This window comes from Eutrema salsugineum, unplaced genomic scaffold (genome assembly GCF_000478725.1).
Source record: "Eutrema salsugineum unplaced genomic scaffold, Eutsalg1_0 scaffold_16, whole genome shotgun sequence".
Lineage (NCBI taxonomy): Eukaryota > Viridiplantae > Streptophyta > Magnoliopsida > Brassicales > Brassicaceae > Eutrema > Eutrema salsugineum.
The window spans coordinates 2,014,176-2,027,489 of NW_006256858.1; the positions used below are offsets into that span (position 1 = coordinate 2,014,176).

Here is a 13,314-nt window from a genome sequence, read left to right on the forward strand (position 1 = left end):
AAAGATGTTGATTCCGACAAAATCCATATTAATATTGATAACAAAAAGGACCAAACCAAACACATTGATGCAACTGTTAGAAGATTAATATGCCAAAACCAAAAAAATATATAAAAACAGAGTTTTTTTGCAATCATCATAGGATGGAGCACGCCTTCTGCGCTTTGCTCTTCTTCTTCTTCTGCTTCGGCGGTTGCAACACCACTCGAATGGCCGCGTCAAACACTGCCTTCACATTCTGCACTCATAACATCGACACTATCATTAAGCATTATTTAACATAAATAAACATCAAAACAAATCAAGTCAACGATCAAAAATATAACCTCTTGACTTTTGGAACTGCATTCGATGTAAGTAGGTGCTCCTATTTGCTTCCTCAGCTCCTCTCCCTGAGCAGTAGAAATCGGGACAGCGCCAGGATGGTCGATGAAGAATTGCTTATCATCTCGAAGATCTACAGAGAAGCAACACACATACTCTGTGTCACAACTAGTAAAAAACTGAAAGACGTGAGATCAGAAAGATAATGAAAATCTCACCAAGCTTTGTTCCAACAAGGACAATGGGGACACCAGGCGCGTAATGTTTCAACTCCGGGATCCACTGCAACACACAATTGTAACTTTGTGAGAAAAAGAGAGATAGTTGACAATACTAACACCAAAACAAGATTTTTTGATGAATTTTTTTACCTTTTTGGAGACGTTTTCGTAACTGGCTTTACTGATAAGAGAGAAGGCCAATATGAAAACATCTGCCCCACGATAGCTCAGTGGTCTTAATCTGTTGTAATCCTCTTGCCCTGTTTTTTTTTCATACCCAAATTTCAAAATCTCAGATCCAAAAAGCACAAAAAAAAGAAAGCCATATTTCAAATTTTGTTAAAAAGAAACAAGATTAGTTAAAATGAAAACCTGCAGTATCCCACAATCCAAGATTAACGGTGGCTCCATTAACCACCACATTTGCACTGAAATTATCGAAAACGGTGGGCACATAATCCTGCATAATATAAAACCAACGAATATGAGATGTTGTTGTGCTGCAAATGAGACAATCTAATCAAACAAGAACATGAACATCAGGGAAATTGGATTTTAACCGTAGGGAAAGTGTTGCTTGTGTAAGATATCAACAAACATGTTTTTCCGACAGCTCCATCACCAACCGTCACGCACTTTACGAACCTCGAAGCGCTCATTTCTCCCTCGAAGAATATTAATAATTTCAAGGAAAATAAAAAAGATGAAAGATTTGAGCCTTGAGATCTTCAAAACTCTTGAAAACAAGCCTGGAATTGGAGATCCTTGCTATTTATGTTAATCTGCTTCTTATTCTCGGTGCTCAACGTTGATCGACCATCTGGGCATTGTGGATTCCAAAGGAGCGGACTTTGTCCCAGAAATTAGAAAACCCTATTCACCCAACAGAACAAAAAGGAAAAAAAATGAAAAATTGAAGGTAACAGAAACGAAAACGAAGAGTTTGTTAGTTAGCTTTGGCCGGGAAAAATGGCGTTGAAATAATCAATTTTTTCGCCAACCAAACTCGTGTGTGTCTCTTCTGTTTCTCTTTCTATTTCCGACAATTGTGGATTTTCTCTTTTAATAGCGCTCTCAACAAAACCAACTAAACACCGATGGATTTGTGTGTTTATTTATGGAATTGTCTTCTTCTGCCGCCCAAACTCATTTCAATCCGTTAAAACGAAACCTTTCTCTTTTCTTGTGTTGCGTAACAAATCTTGACAGTGATTAATCATATCATTAAGCTTTCTTTCTTCTTTAAGCAATGCCGTAACTAACAACACAAACAATTGTCCATAGTTAATTAGTAGTAGGTAGTTTTCATAATAAAAAAAGGTAGGTTTCAAAATCATGACGCACTACTAATGATTTGACATAACCAGTTTTGCATCGGCACTTTGTTGTGAAAATCCCATTATTTTACAGAGCCGAACTAACCCTTTTCAAAGAATCTCAAATCGGTACTCGTGATCGATAGAAGTTAAGTTCGTAATCGACCGATAGAAGCGGCCGTGCTGGTTTTCTTGGCCACCCTCTGCTGCTCAATGTACAGTCATGGACTCATGGTGTCAAGGATCGCTTTATTTGTTGTAAATGGGGACACCAATGTGAATTAGCGAAACTAAATGGGTTTTTTATGACACTTCAATAGAAAATGGGGCAACAACGGGAATAAGCAAGACTTTGGGGGTTTTCCAATCAAACAGACATTTCTAAGACTCGTTCTAATGTCTTGTCTGACTGTGATTAATAAATTAATACAATCACAACGCCTTTGCGAGAACACTCTTCCTCTTCTTCATCAGTACCTTGAGCTTAGATTTTAGGGTTTTCGAAAAAATTGATCCTTTCATTCATGACTGAAACCTGTGAACCTTTTGGTATAATCGATTAAGGTTTAAAGATTCTCCATCTCTCCGCATTCACATTTGAATGTGAATCGGTTTGTGCCGGAATCTCTAGATGACGACTGGGAACACCGGAGAATAACAGAATCAGCAGCAGCAGCCAAAGTGGACGGCGTTTTTAACGAAGCTACTCGCGAACCTTATAGTCAATCAGGTCCATAAAGGAAACAGAGTCAACAATTCCTTCTCTAATAAAGCTTGGAACTTTATAACCGATGAGTTTTACAAAAGAAGTGGCCTCAAATGGGATAAAGAACATCTCAAGAACAGATTTTCTTTTCTCAGACGCCAATTTTCAGTCGTTAAATTGCTTCTGGCTCGAGATGACTTCATCTTTGATGAATCCAGTGGTTCTGTTATTGCCACTGATGAGGCGTGGGACAAATATGTAAAGGTCTTGTCTTACTAACTTCTATGCTTCTTTTCAAATTCCCTTTACTCTCTATCTGTTTTGCTGATCTTACTGTTCCTAAAATCAGGAGTATCCAGACGCAGAGTCTATTAAAACAGGTGGTTGTCCAATTTACAAGCAGTTGTCGCAGATATTCGCTGAAGATTCCATGACAAACGGGAAACATGTTTTGCCTCAAGCTAAAACGGAATGCTTGTCTGAGTACGATGATGCCGCTGCATTTTGTCCTCCTACTCCCAAGAGGAGGCGTATTAGTGGCGTCGAGGCTGCTATTGCTGATGCTATACTTGAAATGGCGGCTGCATCGAAGCTGCGGACTTCTGCTTTGACGCAGCTGGCGAGCAGGTTCTCTCTTTCCGAGTGTATCAGAGAGCTAGATCAGATTCATGGCTTAGAAGAGAATGTCTATTTTGCGGCACTCGAGTTCTTCAATAACTCAAGTGCAAGGGAGACATTCTTGTCGTTGAAAAGTGACTTGCGTTTGGCTTGGCTTCAATGGAAATGTAATGCTAGTACTTCTCTATCAATCAATGTATATGGATTAGAAGTTCTTGACTTGATGAAGATTTCAGGCAACGAATCAATGAGTAAGTCTTTAACCAATTTCATTTTCTAAAATAGCATAAACCTAACTCAAGTTTCAACACAGGTTCCTAAAAGGTTGGCTTCGATCAAGCAAAAACAGAGAGCAAATGGTAAAACTATTTGTTAGATATCTCTTTCTCTCTCTAAAGGAGCAATCTCTTGACTTCCTCTTGCTCCTCACCGATGCACTTAGCTTGGTTGTACACAGACTCAAAGGCTTGCATACACACACTTGAGAACCCAACCATTGCCTGAAAAACATGAGGGAATCCCATCTGCAAGTTGTTCAGAGTCATGGCTCTAGTCACGCTCACTGCCTTCTCATGCTTACTTTTCTCTTCTTCTGCTTTACCTTTAAGCATCTCAACCTTTACTCTCTTCTCTATCACCGGGTTCTTTTTTTTGCTCTCAGGCACCGAGTATGGACTATACTTGCTCTCCAGCGCTCTCAGTGCAGCCGCTTTCTTCTCAAAATCTTTTAACATGGATTCAGATCTCTTCTTCTGCTTATGCTCCTCGGCCTGTTGAGCCACAATTCCATGGACTGCAGTCAGAAAGCTCTTGATTCCTTCAGATGCTACTTTATCAGGGATCCTGTCAATAGCCAAGTGCCATTCCTCGCAGAAGCTGTAGATCTTTGACTCATAGCTACTCCTAACTAGTGGATTCTTGCTGAACTGGAACAGACTTAACCTGAGCCAACCCGTGAGAGACTGGATGTAGTCACGCTGGGCCTTGACCAAGTTGCAGAAAGAGTAATGCCATTGTTGGATCTCCAGCTCAAGCTGAAGAGTTGACTGTCGGTGAAGCTCTGAAGTGGGTTCAGTGGAGGGGATGGTGTTTAGGTACTTAAGTTGCTGAACAATATGAGTTTGAACTTGATGGCTCTCGTACATACTCCTCCACATACACATCAGCCTACATAACATTATACAACAACCCTTGTTCACTTGTTCTCAATAAAATGGAGCAATGGAGATACACAACTAACCCTTTAACGAGCTCTACGAGCTGAGGATATAGCTCGGTCTCTCTGATCTTGATGATCTCGTTAGAGGCGCTCTGGATGGCCTGAGAAGACACTGTTAGCTGAGATTCTAACTTCTCGACGTCTTTTTTAGCCTTCTCAGTCTTGACATACTCAGCTCTCTTCATCTCAAGCTTTCTCACTTGCTCAACTTTCTTCTCATGCTCCATCTTTATGCTCTCTGCATTCTGTAAACAACCCCACATTCAAAAAACAACAAGCACTCACTCTCCAACAATGCTTTGGCATTATATTTGTGTCAGTGTACACAACATAACAAGTATTATTATCAGAATTAAGTGTGCACATGTGGGTCTCTTACACTATCTGCTAACTCTTGGACCCACCACACGCCTTTAAATCGACATGAAACAACCAAATTCGAATCTTATTATTTTATCCATATATAGATAAACACTAAGCAAGTAACTTAAAGATTCAAAGTTCAACGTAAGCGTTGGGTTTAATTTTAAACTGAAAGAAACTACATTTTAAACATCTTCCACAAAACTTAATTTTTTATTCAAAGATTGAAACTTTCGTAATGTGAAAAAAAAGTGAATACCTTAACCTCTTGAAAGAGCTTCTTCTCCCACGCATATAGTCTATCCACCGTAGAGGAATGGCTACCAACAATGCAATTTCCTCCAACTACTACTCCTGCGTTTCTGTATTCGTTTAACTTAGGAGCAAACCCCTTTGTCCAAAACGACGTCGGATTCAGATTGCATTCGTAGTTACTATACATTTTCCCTAGAGACACAACAAAAAACACAATTTAGACATAAATCAAATTCACTCAGCCGCCTGTAACCGTTACGAAGAAGAAAGACAAAGGCTTTGATTGATATCTTTTACCTCCTTTGGTATGAGCTGTTGTGGCGTTGATAGAGGTTGAGATTTCAAGGAGAGAAGAGAGTGGTGCACCGGAATCAGCAGCTTTAAGGAAATACTCATCGACTTCTTTAATAATCTCCATCAGATCTTTACTGTTCCTCGACACCACAACTGCTAACTCGCTTCCTGTCGTCGTCGTCGTCGTCATTGTATCTTTAGAGAATCCACTCACCACCGAAGAGCCTTGAGGAGTAGCTGACGTCGGAGCCGTCGTGACAGTAGCGTCAGAAGCAGTTCCGGTGGCGGTTGCGGCGGCTGTTCCGGTGGTTGTCTCTTCCTCCCACTCTTCCTCGGAGGAAGAAGGAGGAGGCGGAATAAACGGATCCCAGAAGTCCCATGTAGAGGAAGGCGGAGGAGGAGGTGGTGGTGGAGGAGGAGGCGGAGGAGGAAGAGCGGAGGAAGTGGTGGTGGAGGTCCAAGTGGTCTCTGAGCCAGGGCTTAGAGGAGGTGGAGGAGGACGCGGTGGAGGAGGAGGAGGAGGAGATGGAGAAGGAGGATTGTTGTGGTGGAGGTGAAGAGGGGTTTCTTTGGAGGAGAAGTTAACAAGGGAAGAGCCGGTGGCGCGTAGAGAACGGAGATAAAGCGCGTGAGAGACAGAGAGAGTTTGTCTAGCTTTGACAAGCTGTTTCAAGTATCTCTTCCTCGCTTTGCAACGAGACACTATCTCTTTTCTATCTATTCTTGACTGACAACAACCCATTTAAAAAAAAAAAAAAAAAAACTCTTGTCTGAAAATTTTAGTGGGTCTTCTACTTCTTCTTCTTCACCATGCATCCAAAACAAAAAGAAAAAGAAAAAAAAAATCTTTTTTTCTTATGTTCTTCGACTTGTTAACAAATCTGAACTGATATCACACTCTACCCACAAACCCCATTTTTTCTTCTTCTACTTATGAAGTGATAGAAGTGCGCTTACCTCGTTTGTGTCAAAATTAAACCAAAAAGAAAAAGCAAAAAAGAAAAGATCCTAACTTTGTCCTGATCTGAAACTCAAAGGATTTAACTTTAAGTTTAGATGTGGAGGTTGATGATATTTTTTTTTCAAAGAAAAAAGAAAGGATAGAGAAGGGGTTTGGCTTTTGAAGGTACTTTGGCTTCTCCTGAGGAATGTAGTTGGAATTTGGGACTTCTTTTTTCAGTTTTTACCTTAGGCTTTGGACGGAGAGCCCTTTCCTCCAATTAAAAATCGCTTCTTTTTTGTTCTTTCTTTTCTTCCCAAACAGTGCCACTTGACCAAAATAACCTTTATTTTTCAATTTGTACCATGGATATATCAAAGTTTACTACTTTTGAACTTTTCTCAGTTTGTGAGACTCGAATTAATGCGGATACCAAAAATGCCAAAACTTTGAAATAGAGAATCTATTGGAAAGAGATTAGAAAAGAAAAAGGTGTTGTTAACTGTTTCACCCCAAAATAAAGGTTATGTTTTTACAACATTTTCATTTGTCATGGTTAGAATAAAGAGGGCACTTCCGGAACCTAATATCATTCAACGGCTGTATTTTGGCGGAATTTAAAGTGTAGGCGTAAGTATTAACTACACTTTAGTGCCAAGCGGGCAAGCGTTTTCATTAATTGTAAGCAGAAGAGACCAAATTGGTATAATATATAGTATATACACATTAATTGTTTAAATTTCCCCTAATTTTTCGACAAACTTAACCACAAAAGTTGAGAGGTCAATCAAAAGATTAAAGGGAACAATTGTATCCAATGGTGATGCACTAATAAGATTTGGGTAGATGAATGAGAGAGAAGAGTAATGGTAACCACTCAGTATTAAATTATTTATAACATGTGGAACAAGAACACATATACTCTTGTTCTTCTCTTTTTGTCTCTCTCATTAGTTTTTAACATCTACAATAGTATTATTATTATCAGCTACAATCTAGATAGGCAAAGAACATAACAACTTTCACTTTTATTATTGGTCAATGACAATAATTGTGAACAATAAATAAAAATGTAGCAAACTTTAAGCTGACAAAAACATTGATAATAAATTACCAAGGAGAACAAGAGCTCATCTCCTTTTTTGCATCATCAATAACTTTACTTAGAGAACTCATAAATTAGAATGATAAAAATAGATTGGTTAGAGATCCTGAACTGATAGATAATAACTCAGGCTCTTGGGCTAAGGGAGGGCAAAGTGATATCCTGAAAGACCTTGAGCCTCCTCTTCTTGTCCACTTTCGTTTCTGTCCCCAAAACAGCCATAATCATCGCTTCTTCAAACTCCTTGTTGTCTGGTAATCCACAGTCTGTTGCTTTCTTCTCCATTGACAATCTTCTTTTCGTGTTTGTCTCTCCCTCATCACAACTCAACACTCCCATCGTTTGGCTCGACGATCTCGTTCTCTTCAGCTTCTCGTTATTGCTGATCAACTTTGAAGAGAAGAAGGGCTTTGCATCCACTCTTAAAGGGTTCACTACTACTTGATTCACACTCCTCTTCACGTTCTCGTCTGCGTATCCATCGTTGCTCAAATCCGGCTTCGATATGGGCTTCATGCTCTGTTCTCTACAAGGCTGAGGCTGCCATATAGAAGAAGACCCGAACATTGCGTCGAAAAGCCTCCTCTGCTCAACTTTATCATCCCCTCCTCTTCTCATCATCTCGGATCCAAGATCATTGAGCATCTGTTGCGCTCTCTCGTAAGCTTTCAGATGTGAATCCACTCCTCTAGGACCATCCACGACCGCTGGTTTCACACGCCGTAATGTCTCTTTGGCCTCATCGATCCTGCCTTGCTTCATAAGGCAGATTCCGAGATTACACATCTTGTTGTTGTCTGGTGCTATTGATAGAGCTCTCCTGTATGCATCTTCAGCTTCAACGAAATTGTCTCTTTGCATCAGAGCCCATCCTAAGTTTCCCTGTTTCGAAACGTTTTCATTCAATTAGAATTCAGAAATTGAGACTGCTACAAGCCTACAATCGATATGCAAATATTGAATTGCTGCTTACCAGTAACCGAGTGGCTTCTTGCTCCACAGAGACTTGAAATTTCTTTCCCTGAGATCTAGCGGTTTTGGTTCGTTTACCGTTAAAGGCGAGACCTTTTTGTATCAAGAAGAGTTTGTGTTTCAAAAGTCCAATCTGATCATCTAATCTCCCACATCTCTGCAACAAACAATCCAATTCAATCAACATCTCAATACAAAATGAAGCAGTTTGCGAAATGAAACATAAGAAAATGTGTGAATTGAGGACCTTGTATAAATCTAGGAGGATATTGTCAAGTGATTCCTGGGCTTGATCTGAACACCTGACTCTGAGAGACTTAATGGCCTCGATGGCTTCTTCAGCGCGATCTTGCTGCTTCATCACGATGGCCATGTCTTTCAGAGCACTGTCCACTCTATCTCCGGCATTAATGGCAGACCAGAACAGAGGAATAGCTCTCTCTGGATCCTTCTCCACCAACTGAATCCATAATCAATCGCAAAACAATCCATCAGATATAAACAAAAACGCAAAATCAAATCCAGAACACAAGTTCAGAGTCCTTGTGATCCAGATCTAAATAAAAGGATATAATTCTGATCAATCACCTGAACATTTTTGGCCCTGACATAAGGACTGTCTCCGATAGGAACTTTGTGGATAGCATGAAATGATTCAGACCGAGTGCGTGAGATGCCTAGTGGCTTTGCAGGAGAACTCGGAGCAGATTTGGTCGGTCTGAATACATCTTTCATCATCTTTGGAGTGAGTGGAGAAGAGGAAGAAGAAGAAGACAAAAGAATCTCAGGCGGAAGAGTGATGTGTGAAGAAGTCGAGATTTAAGAAGACGGCTTGAGAGAGATCGGAATTATTAAAGGTTTTAAATTTTTGACCGTTGAGATCACTAGCCGTTGCGTTGTATTTTGTGTATATCTTTTTTTATTTGTTTCTCTTTCCGCTTATTGAGGGAGCGTTTCTCATCTACTCCCTTGACTTGCTTGTATTTTTTATTTCCGCCCCTCCAAAACAAAATCCAACAAATTTGGACAAATCGCATTTGAGATGATATTAATTTATAAAACATATATATCCATAATAGTTTAGATTTCTGTCTTTTCGTACACTGGAATCTAGACGAATCGGGAAAAAGTCACTAGATGCTCGAAATATGGGCCCGTTTACATCATTAAAAGGCCCATTAAACCCATAGTTGGACAGGGATTGTCATTGTGTATCAAAACTGCTGTAAAAAAGCTTTCACCAGCCGCTCATGTTGTTGTGGATCTTGGAGTTTTGGGAACGGCCTCCTTTGTCCTTGTACGTGTTTCTTGAAGACTGTGACTTTCTACCTCCCCTGGCTGCTGCCATGGCTCTGCGTCTTTGCTTGCCCAATTTTTTAACCAGCTCTGCATCATCCTCTTCCTCCTCCTGCACAAAGGAAGGAACATCAATATATGTTGAAGTGATTTGATTTGCTCACTCTGTATCACTAACGAGTTAAAAAATTAACCTCATCACTTCCAACATCATCTTTATCTCCATTGCTTTCACCTTTCTCATTATTATCCAACTTAGATTCTGCCTCAACACCATCTGAATTATTTTGTTCCTACATCATGCCAAGCATATATAATCGTAAGCGCGAGGAGGACACGCAAAAGCTGAGAACATCTCCACTCAGCTTTTGCTTCATTTATATGATTGAAATTGGTAACTTTTATTACCTTCTCTTGCAACTGTAATGATTTCATTTCATTCAGGTTTTCTTCTTCATTTGACTCAAAAGTCTGTTCTTCATCATCAGATTCCTCATCCTCATCAGAATCTTTACTCTTCTTCTGCCCACCTTCAATAAACTGCACAAGATAGAACCAAAAGGAGTGAGGAATCAACCAATTAAAGATCTTTCTTTGAGTATATACAGCTCCGGATATTAAGGAGTCTTATTACTGAATTCATCGGCTTACATACTCTATCGAGGTCATTCTGCTCCTTTTTTGTGAATCCACTAGCTTCCAGTTCTTTATCCATAGCATTAGCATTTTTTGTTATATCATAGAAAGATGGTCTGCTGTTTTCATCTACTTCCACCTCTGTCTCATCTGACTCATCTTTATCTTCTTGGAAGGACATATTAAACCTGGAACAAAGGACCAGAGTTCACAGAAAAGGAGAATATACGGATGAGATTACGTGCTATCAGGTACTGTGAACAAATGATATATAGATTTTAAAAAAAAAAAAAAAAATCAACTGGTAACTAACCTTTTTCTGAAAAACTTGAAGATGCATTCGATATCACGGTCAAAGTACCTGAAAGACAAAATTCATAAACAAACCAAGAAACAATCATGGGAAATGAAAAAAAAAGAGGACAGAGGCATGATCCAGAGATGAGAAATCACATACATCTGTGCATTTTGGTGTGAAACAGATACCATTTGTGGAAAGTCAATCATCGTAATGTTCTCTTCATCATCAATCTAATATAACCATAGATAAACAAAAATTGTCGATGAAATTTATTAGCAAGCAGAGGAAAAAGCTAGCATGCTTGCAGAAGTAACTATTATCTCAAATAACGAGGCCTCATCACATAATTGCATGCAGGCATTAATCAAATAGATGAATCGTAGTATCTCACCATGATGTTGAATTCGTTGAAGTCGCAATGAATTAGACCATGCTCAGCCAAACGAACAACAATGCCAATGATCTTCTCGAAAATTGTCTCAGGGTTCTGTAATTGCTTCACCTGAACCCTGTCATAAATAAAAATGTGAAGAGAATGTGATTCACAGCAGAAAGGGTACAACTGTTTCCTAGTGCGCGGATAAGCATATGGATCAACATTTTAGGAATCTCGAATGCAATGCATAAGATCCATAAAGTTAGCTAAAATAAATATTTAACCAAAAAGCATCAGTAGATGATGTCTAGCAAGAAATCATAACATCTTTTCTTTAAGTGAATATGAAAATGTCCTTACATGGGGTAGCCTTGCACAAGAGACATGATAACACAGTGCCTATTGCAGTCAATAGCTTTTGGAACCGGAAAGTCATGTTCTTCCAAGGCCTGCTCACCCAAAAGCCAAACAAACATTAGGCCGAAAAATAATAAAAGATGATACACATACAAGAATAGTGTAACATTAACGGAACAAGAAAATAACCTTCATAAAAGCAAACTCCTTGAGAGCCGCAAGACGGGAGAGGTACAACCAGCTGAAACTACTGCGATGCCTCAGATAGTCACGTTTAGATTTGACAGCCCTAAAGGAGGTTCTCCCTAGTCTATGTAACTTCATTGCCAGAATAGTTCCATCTTCTTGAGCGACCTCAAATATGTCTATTATATGCAAAATAATCCATAAATCTCTTCAACACACCGACCACAACCTCTTCAACACACCAATGTATCAAAATAAACAGGTAAAAGACTTACCTGACTCTTTACCGACCCCAATTTGACGACCAACACCGGTAAATATACCACGGTTGACCAATGTTTTAATGGCAAGAAAGTCGTAACCGAGATATGTGAGTCGGAATCCATCATCTAGAGGGGGAAAATAAAAGCAACAACAATTAGATTCTGCGAATTTAAAAGACTGCCAAACAGAAGAATTACTAATTCCTCTACAGATAAGTACTCACATTTAGAGCTGTCGTGATGCAACAGCTTATACTTGAGCAAGTTCTTCAGGACTTTGTATGTGCCTCCATGCCTGTAGGTGAATTACATAATATGAATCATCAAAACGAAGAAGTAAACTTAATGAAAAAGGAAACATTCAAAGCATCAAGAAAGGGCATACTTTAGACAAGCAATGCGCTCTACGAGCTCGGAAGGAACAATCTCATGCTGCAAACACGAACAACGAAGTATTATCAGAAAAAGAAAAAGCAAATGGTAACACAATCAGAGACCCTAAACCCTAAAATTTAATTGAACAGAAAAAAAAACACTGACATTTCGCATTCCCATCTCCACTGCGGTGAGAACTCGAAAATCATCTTTCGAAAGATATCTCAACACATTCACGTCAAGCTTCATCCTTTACGCCTCAGTGTATGACCCTTTCTACTCTGCTTATTCAACCTGGCTGAGAAAAAATTAGAATTTCTCAAATTGCTGTAATATACTGAATGAATATGGAAAACCCAGGATCAACAACAAAATTTAAAATTAAACTTTTAAAGTTAACAATATGGCCATCGACGCAGCAGGTAGATGCCGACTGGATACGATCTAAATCCCGACTAATCCCAAGTAGATGCATCGATCCATACAAACCTTCAAGACGGAGAAAGCTTATGCTAGAAACGAAACCTCAGAAGCGATGTTTTACTCTGATTGTGAACACAACAGTCCCTTCCTCTGAAAATATCCAAACGCTAGAGAAGTAGAGATACTTTTAAAGCCTTCTAGGGTTTATTAACGTTTTTTTTTTTTGTTCTGAATTTCTGCAAAATAAAATTTAGAAAAATAATATTGGCTTCGCCCGGGTTCGAACCGGAGACCTTCAGTGTGTTAGACTGACGTGATAACCAACTACACCACGAAACCATTTTGTATTGCAAATTATAGAAAAATTAAAAATTATGCGTTCAATGGATCTTGTTGTTTGCTTATCGAATTTTTGTTGGCTCAAGACTATTGTGATACCATGCATTCTTTTAGATATGAAAGTTGATGTCAGCTGATCAGTCTTTTATGTTGTTATTCACTTCATGATTTTATTTCCGACAGTTATTCTCTTCATCTTATGTTCATCAGGATGACAAAAAGTATGTAAAGATTTCAAAACATTAGGAAACATTCCACATCGATCCATAAATAACCAGAAACAATAAAGATAATTGTCAGAGCCTCATTACTCATAGGTCCAACAAGTACCATGAACACAGAACATCTATTCTCATGGCTGATTATGGTGCTCTGCGAAAAATGTCAGTTAAGATTTGAAGCAAGAAGGTCAAACAGGCTGATAATGCA

General features: G+C 39.1%; 4 protein-coding genes and 1 non-coding gene across 7 annotated transcripts; 1 reads left to right on the forward strand and 4 right to left on the reverse strand.

Moving 5' to 3' along the window:
• Positions 1-18: 18 nt before the first annotated feature.
• On the reverse strand, positions 19-6,452 carry LOC18021067 (rac-like GTP-binding protein ARAC11). 2 transcript variants are annotated; one of them, XM_024158083.1, is made up of 9 exons: positions 5,320-6,452; positions 5,027-5,214; positions 4,426-4,649; positions 3,599-4,352; positions 918-1,005; positions 696-805; positions 543-606; positions 327-457; positions 19-238 (listed from the first exon to the last, which is right to left on the reverse strand). In XM_024158083.1, exons 1-9 carry the CDS (start codon positions 6,056-6,058, stop codon positions 137-139), a joined length of 2,400 nt encoding a protein of 799 aa, XP_024013851.1. In that variant the 5' UTR covers positions 6,059-6,452; the 3' UTR covers positions 19-136. The 2 variants fall into 2 exon arrangements, with proteins under 2 accessions (XP_024013851.1, XP_024013850.1); XM_024158082.1 differs by lacking the exons at positions 3,599-4,352; positions 4,426-4,649; positions 5,027-5,214; positions 5,320-6,452 and adding an exon at positions 1,106-1,583.
• Positions 2,326-3,534, forward strand: LOC18021068. The gene is made up of 3 exons (XM_006403869.2): positions 2,326-2,831; positions 2,917-3,352; positions 3,499-3,534. Exons 2-3 carry the CDS (start codon positions 2,998-3,000, stop codon positions 3,504-3,506), a joined length of 363 nt encoding a protein of 120 aa, XP_006403932.2. The 5' UTR covers positions 2,326-2,831; positions 2,917-2,997; the 3' UTR covers positions 3,507-3,534.
• Positions 6,453-7,281: 829 nt separating the features above from the next.
• LOC18021070 (protein POLLENLESS 3-LIKE 2) lies at positions 7,282-9,119 on the reverse strand. The gene is made up of 4 exons (XM_006403871.2): positions 8,922-9,119; positions 8,581-8,793; positions 8,335-8,490; positions 7,282-8,243 (listed from the first exon to the last, which is right to left on the reverse strand). Exons 1-4 carry the CDS (start codon positions 9,069-9,071, stop codon positions 7,488-7,490), a joined length of 1,275 nt encoding a protein of 424 aa, XP_006403934.1. The 5' UTR covers positions 9,072-9,119; the 3' UTR covers positions 7,282-7,487.
• Positions 9,120-9,359: 240 nt separating this feature from the next.
• On the reverse strand, positions 9,360-12,723 carry LOC18021069 (serine/threonine-protein kinase rio2). 2 transcript variants are annotated; one of them, XM_006403873.2, is made up of 14 exons: positions 12,613-12,723; positions 12,289-12,417; positions 12,134-12,180; positions 11,973-12,043; positions 11,761-11,874; positions 11,489-11,664; positions 11,303-11,391; positions 10,958-11,075; positions 10,723-10,796; positions 10,579-10,626; positions 10,285-10,453; positions 10,038-10,169; positions 9,824-9,922; positions 9,360-9,741 (listed from the first exon to the last, which is right to left on the reverse strand). In XM_006403873.2, exons 2-14 carry the CDS (start codon positions 12,370-12,372, stop codon positions 9,571-9,573), a joined length of 1,392 nt encoding a protein of 463 aa, XP_006403936.1. In that variant the 5' UTR covers positions 12,373-12,417; positions 12,613-12,723; the 3' UTR covers positions 9,360-9,570. The 2 variants fall into 2 exon arrangements, with proteins under 2 accessions (XP_006403936.1, XP_006403935.1); XM_006403872.2 differs by having other exon boundaries at positions 12,289-12,421; positions 12,613-12,713.
• Positions 12,724-12,811: 88 nt separating this feature from the next.
• On the reverse strand, positions 12,812-12,885 carry TRNAV-AAC. Its single transcript has one exon. It is a non-coding gene; the product is annotated as a tRNA-Val (tRNA).
• Positions 12,886-13,314: the final 429 nt, after the last annotated feature.